The sequence below is a fragment of the Mus pahari genome, chromosome 20, assembly GCF_900095145.1.
Source record: "Mus pahari chromosome 20, PAHARI_EIJ_v1.1, whole genome shotgun sequence".
NCBI lineage: Eukaryota > Metazoa > Chordata > Mammalia > Rodentia > Muridae > Mus > Mus pahari.
In genome coordinates this window covers 9933023-9940120 of record NC_034609.1, presented here as the reverse complement: position 1 = coordinate 9940120, position 7098 = coordinate 9933023, and the positions used below count along the sequence as shown (strand labels likewise).

Here is a 7098-nt window from a genome sequence, read left to right as displayed (position 1 = left end):
AAAAAAAAAAAAAAAAAAAAGTCCTGGCCTTCAATCCCAAAGAGACCTCTGCTGTTCTGGGCAGGCCTCCACAGGGATAACCTGGAGGACACTGTGCCAAGTGGAACATGCCAGTCACACAAGAACATACATCGTGTAATTCCACCTATACATATATGTCTTAGGGGAATTCATGGGGACACAGTAGGATGCCGGTTGCCATGAACCGAGGAATGGGAGAGTGGAAAACTATGTCCTTACTAGGTCTCAAGTGTCGAGTGGGGATGGAAGTTCTTGCGATGGATGGGACAGGGGGAGGGCTGCACAACAACCTGAGTGGCTTTCCTTAATGAAACAGAACTGCCTGTCTGGGGCTGGAGAGGTGGCTCAGCGGTTAAGAGTGCTGACTGCTCTGCCAAAGGTCCTGAGTTCATTTCCCAACAACCACATGGTGGCTTACAACCATCCGTAATGGGATCTAATACCCTCTTCTGGTGTGTCCGAAGAGAGCAACAGTGTACTCATACACAAAATAAATAAATAAATCTTTAAAAGAAAAAAAAAAAAGAACTGTCTGTCTGTCTTTCTGAATAGCTCTGGCTGTCATGGAACTTACTATATAAACCAGGCTGGCCTCAACCTCACAGAGGTTCTCCTGCCTCTACCTCCCGAGTGCTGGGATTAAAGGCATTCACTATAGCAGGATAGAAGTGTATACTTAAAACGAGAAAAAAGTTTAGTTTTACTACAAAAAAGAGGAGGAGAAGGGAGTGCGGTAGGTACGCCTATAATCCTAGCCTTTAGGAGGCTGAAGCAGGAGGATCTTGAATTAAAAAATAGTTTGGCTGCGAAGCCCTGTGTCCAAAAAAACAAACAAGCCAACCGCCCCCTACACTCCTCTCCAAGGGTGGGCAGGCGGGCGGGGGGTGGGGGGCCTACATCTGGGAACTGACTTTTACGATGCTCACAGTGAGAGAGAAGAGTCCATTCACTCACACAGGAAGTCTTCCCACTTCTAAACTGTTGCATCTCTGTTGCATCTTTAGACTTAACTCATGAGGGTGGTTCAACAACCAAGAGATGTCAGGGTGCCCCCTTGAAAGATGGCCGAGGGTGGACACGCCCAGACACACCATCAGATGCAAGGGTGACATGGAGTGGTGGCTGCTCACTTACCATGACCCTGGCCATAGCAGTGACGGACTCAGGTCAGGCTGACTTACCCTGCTGAACTGCTCAAAGGACTCCTCTCCTGGTTCCGGTGGATTCACAACAATGTCCATGGCGGCCTGTCCCGACACCGGCGGACAGAGGCGAACGGAGAGTAGCTTCACCAGCTGGCCTTTGATCTCAGGGTGCAAATTGATCACCTCCATGTAGCCCCCTCGGTAGCCACACCTGGAGAGCGGAGAGGGAGGTGCACACCGGCCAGTTAGAGGAAGCCCTCATAAACGCAGTTTGGACACCAGATCTATAACACCACACCCTCCATACCCAGCAGGCAGCTGTGGCTGGGATCTGGCCAGTGGAAGGTGAACAGGTCACTACAAGTCACTCTCCTACACGGAGCAGCAAGAGCTCTCTTTCCTCTTCTCCCTTCTTGTCTGACAGGTTGACTACAGGTTGAAGCAGCAGACTCACAAGCCACAGCTCTTAAACCACCTCAAGGAGCCCAGCTCTGCCTTCCTGGGATGTCTGAACCACCATGTCCAAAAAAGAGACAGTGTCACCCTTTCTGAGCCTCTATACTTTCCAGCCATTCTGTTATAGCTGCTTTCCCTGAAACCTGACTCATATACACTTAATCTACATCAACTTAAGCCCAGAACAATGTAAGGAGACGGCTCCCTTGACCTGACCAAAACATTCGGGTTTCATATGCCATTCCTCCGACCTAGAATGTTCTCTCAAATGTCTCCCTTCCTACTCCAGTCCCATCTTCTGGCAGTCCTACCTCTTCTCTGACTTCAGTTCTCCACCGGCTCCATAGCTTTCTCTCTGCCTGGTTCTTTACTCCTTGGTAACATACTGGCTTTGTGCCTTGATCTCAGGGTAAGTGCTCAGTAAACACTAGTCACAAATATGGGCCCCAAATATTGGTCTTATAACCGCCCCAGTGCTAAGGCAGCCTTGCACAGAGAGCTTGGTACTTATCCATCTAACTCTTCTCTTCATGGACCTTCAAACTTCAGGTGATGTTAGAGCAGAAAATTCCAGACTCAGAGCTGCTACGGGACCTGTTTTCATTCCCATCACTTATCCACAGTCTGGTTTCTTTTGAGTCTGGCTGCATTTCCCTGGAGCCTCTGCACACAGGCGGTTCTTATACCACTAGATTTGCCAGAGAGATGCAGCCTGTCTCCTGATTATTACTCCAGCGGCAAGTGATGAAGGCTGCTTTCAAATCATGTGGGGGGGACTACAAGTAGAGCAGTGGGCAGAAAGGAGAGTGCAAGCGCTGGGACCACAGACCCGCCCGCCCGGGGCAGAGAGGAGCAGCGGCCGACATACTCGCCCATGTAGCCCTTGGAGGTGGAGTGGAAGGAGGCGAGCTCCACATTGCTGGAGTACTCGTGCCCCATCTGGTAAAGCACTTTCTTAAAGGAGTGGAATCTGCAGTCGGGAGAGTACACGTTGTCCTGGTATACCTGCAGGGGAAACATGACCGTTGCAATGAGTCCTTCTGGAAGGCCTGAACAAATAAAGGCTGTGGCTCAGGGTAGCCAACGGTCTACACCACGGGAGAGGTGCATAGGTACAGAGTTAACCTGCTGTCAGTGGAAGGCCACCAAGTCCAGCCTTGAACAAGCCAGCCAGCCCCACTTCCAATGCTATTTCCACACATAAGTCAGAATGTGCCTGAAGGAACCTTCCAGAACAAGCATGGGAAAAGCCTCAGATTGGATCCTAAGACAGCCCAGGCGCTTCCCTGACTTCTACATTTACCCATTTCTAGCCTGCCTGTCTGATGCATCAGGCCAGCGGTGACACCAGGGACTTCCATCCTCCCCAGCACATTTTCTACTAAAGCATTGTTCATTCCTCTATTAGTGGGATCAGCTTCCTGCCCTCCGCCCTCTGTTCTGGGGTGAACTCTGTGGGATGTCCTTTATGCCACTTACCAGGTTTGTCTCTGCTCCTTTTGCCAGAGCACACCCCCACACTTCCCCATCTCTGGATCTAGCACTCACAGCCTAGAACCACCACCCCGCCTATTCCTACTCAGGGAAGCTGGCTGGCTGAGGCAGTGGGGCAGTCAGAGGCCTACCCTCCTCCCAGTCGGCACACTTCCAGAGGGAATCCCCAGGTCTCACTGATGAAAGTAAGTTTTTTAGATCCATGATTACTTATGGCAATTTAAATGTGGCAGGGTGCTTAAAGAGAAAGGAGACAATAAACACACTGAAATGAAGGGAAAGCATCAATGGCTAGGATGGACTCTCAGTTTCCTCCAAATCAGACAAAGAATGGGAAGCCCAGGCCTTGTGACTGGCATTCGAGAAGTTACAGTTACAGACCTGACATTCTCCCAGGCTCACAAACTGCTGGAGAGTAAACGAGAAGGAAGACGGGGACCACCAAGAGGCAGGGAACTGTGCCTTAGGAGTGGCTTCAGCCTCTTCCCCCACAGGGCAGCTACACCCCACACACCCCTCTTGGGTAGGAGCCCCTGCATTTCCTTCAGAGAAGGCCTCCCTGGAGAAAGGGCAGAGAACTTGCGCCTGGCCTGGGCCTGGCCAATTTGCATATTGCAACCCCAGGCTACTGTGGTTGGCCCAATAATTATGGCTCAAGTTAAACCAATCAGGTGTAAACTTGCTGGAATTACAAGGATGAAAAGCTGCTTTCAAGGCTGGAAAGATAGTCATGTACAAGGCCAGCATACAGAGACGAGAGGAGTAGGGTCTGAAGACACAGCTTGAGTCCAGGCTCCAACTATATATCATCATCATCATCATCATCATCATCATCATCATCATCTCCTCTTCCTCTTCCTCCTCCTCCTCCTCCTCCTCCTCCAAGTTTAAAGTAATCTGTTAAAATTCTGAAATTTAACTGAGAGTGCTGGATGATACCTGTAGTCTCAACACTGTGAGACTAAAGCAGGAGGATGGCTGTGAATCTAAAGCCAGCCTAGGCTATACAGTAAGTTCTAGGGTAGCCTGGGCTACACAGTGAATTCTCAGTCTCCCATATATACAGTGTGTGTGTGTGTGTGTGTGTGTGTGTGTGTACAATACAACTAGAGTCTGAACCAACAGAGAGATAATTTATGTCCCAAGTTCACAGGATAAGAATGAACACCACCCTCGCCTTTGTGTGCCAGGATCATTCTGCCTAGAAAGTTCTCTATGGCTATAGAATAATCAGACCTGAATAATAATAATTCTCCCCTATACAAGAGGGCTTGCCCCCCTCCCTCTCTGAACTTACCCCACCAATCTTTGGGACTGCTCTTACCTCATCAGCCAGGAGAAAAAGCTTCTCTTCCCAGGCAAAGTGAATCACATCTTCTATGCACTTTCTGCTTTGTACCTGGCCTACAAAATCCCCAAGAAAACCAAAATGTAGGTTGTAATGCTATGTAAGTTGTCCCCAAGTAATACTCCCACCCAATCACTTGGGTGTCCTAAGGTCCCTGAAGATCCCAAGAGACCACCCTCCTACTTGGGGGGCACAGCAGCAATGCCAAGCTCCAGTCATGGCTACAGGCTCCACTCCTGCCCAACGCAATGAAGTGAGACACGGGGAAGGAATGGCCTTTCACACCTAACTTTTCCATTCTCCTTACAGCTGCGGAGTGCACATGTGTGCATGATGTGTGTCTTCTCCTGAGGACAGGAAGGCATGGAGCATCACACTAAGCAGGAAATAAAACTGACAGAGTGGAGTTCATCAGGCCTCTAACTCTCCTAGACTACGCACCAGCAGCAAGCAATGCAGAAAACTGTACTGGTCGATATGGCAACTGAACTGGAGTTACTGAAGAAAAGCTGTGGGTGTCTTCCGAGAAAGGCAGATGCACACGCCCACAAGGAAGTGACAAGCTAATCCCAGCTCATCATCTACCCTGAGTGCTCAGATCAGTGCTTGCAGAACACTGAATGAATGAGCCAGGCTGGTGCCTCCGGCCAGCTGCTTCTGCACACTGAGAGAACACACTGCTCTTCTTTCCTTCCTCAGGACGTGCCTCAACACCACAGGGAAGACACACCCATTACCCATGTCAGAGAATGGCTTCAAAGGGCAAGACACTAAGTCAGCAGCCTGCAGGCACACCACTGGGACAGAGAACCAAGGGTAAGAAGGTGGGAGCGGAACTTTCCCCCTGGGTTTTCCTCTGGCTTTCAGTGAGACACCAGGAAGTTCTGGCGTGTTCAGTCGGGCTTGCTGATTTCTTTATTGTATGTATAGCATATATGTATGTTATGCATATGTGCACAAATATAGATATGTACACATGAATAATTTCTGCATGTGTAGATATCATAGTGGATGAAAGCAGGTAGAATGTTGCCTTTTGGCTAAAAAGAAAAAATGTATATATATTTATCTACAGAATGATTTCTACACGGAACCAGCACTACTCCTGCAAACAGGGGCTGGCCAGTTTGTGGGTAGACGCAGCCTGCAAACCCTTAGTAGGGTCTCGTGATCTCCTAACTATATCCGAATGGAATACAAGCCGAGATGTGAGCACTAGAATATACCAAAATATGTTCACAAAATGCAAAGGGGAACACAAAGAGGAACTGAAGGACCAGAGTCTTGAAAAGGCTTCAGACTGGTGGAACAAAAGGGATGGGAAAGATACAAAAATTCCACTGCTACACACAATGCACACTTGAAAATAAAGACAAGTTTATGCTTACCCAGGGCTTGGGACTCAGCAATCACTGCACATGAAGACACCAAAGAGACAAACATGAACAGTTGAGAGAATAAGAGAAAGTCATGTATGGCTTTACAGGGGTCAGGTTATACCCTGTTTGAGACACAGCTTTGATACAGGTCCAAAAAGCTGGCAAGAAGTGCCTAAGGGCCAAACCAGAAGATGGGCAAAAGGAATTCCCTATAAACTGACAGAAACATCTGTGACTACACCTCCTCTCTCCTGTAACATACCATAGCTGTCCTATGAGGACACCCCAACAGGAGATAAGAGAAATGGCCCTGGCCTAACGTCCAGGTGTAGTGACACACACCTCTCACAAGCACTGGCTATGCTGAAGCAGGAGGGTTGCAAGTTCGAGGCCAGCCCGAGGAGGACTTCTAAGTGAATAAGTAAAAGAGCCGGCTTATCAGAGTGCTAGCGGCTTGACTTGTTCTGAGATGGCTCAGTGAGTTCCTGGGCTAGGGCTCTCAGTGAGAGCACAGAAGGTGTGTTCCAAGGTTTCATCTGATGGGCAATGGCTGGAGTTGCTGAAGGCCTCCAAGGATAGATTCTAAGAAGGAACCCAAGTCAGAGGACAGCAGAGCTGAGAAGCAACCACAACAATGTTGATTCCGGTTGCTTCTTGATGCCTGGACTCCACAGCTCCACCGTAGCGTCTTTCAGTTTTGAGCTGGATTTTCGTCTTGAAACCAGAAGCACCCTGCCTTAACATCTCAAGCCTCTCTGACATCTTTTAACCATGTGGTTGGAAAGTTTCCATTTCCTACCGCCCACCCTCTTTTAGCAGCTGACTGATTTCTATTCATGAAGACCCCAGAAGGCAAGGAAAGATGGTGCCCACTCAAAAGTTAATCTCATAAGAATGACTTATGAGACCAGACATGGTGATGCATGACTTTAGTTCCAGCACTTGGGAGGCAGTGGTAAGCAGATGTCTGTGAGTTTGAGGCCAGCCTGGTCTGCATAGGTTCCAGAACAGCCAGGGCTACATAGTGAGAGCCAGTCTCAAACAGAGAGAGAGAGAGAGAGAGAGAGAGAGAGAGAGAGAGAGAGAGAATATTACTTATAATAATATACAGTCACAGGATCTCTTTACTTAGAACAGGAGGGATGTTCTCCAAGGCAGCTAGGTAAAAAGATTTAGATAAATCCCTGAGTAGAAAACCCTGACTTAAAAGACAAGCCAGCGGCATTCGCCTATAGTCCCAGCACTCAGAGCCTGG

The 7098-nt window shown here is 48.7% G+C and overlaps 1 protein-coding gene across 1 annotated transcript in view; it reads right to left on the bottom strand.

Moving 5' to 3' along the window:
• Gpt2 (glutamic--pyruvic transaminase 2) overlaps positions 1-7098 on the bottom strand; it is a 34698-nt gene that overhangs the window by 7234 nt on the left and 20366 nt on the right. Inside the window, exons 7-9 of the mRNA XM_021220212.2 lie at positions 4441-4520; positions 2491-2627; positions 1203-1377 (exon numbers count right to left, since the gene is read on the bottom strand). Coding sequence (XP_021075871.1) covers positions 1203-1377; positions 2491-2627; positions 4441-4520 — 392 coding nt within the window. The remainder of the gene's footprint in view (positions 1-1202; positions 1378-2490; positions 2628-4440; positions 4521-7098) is intronic.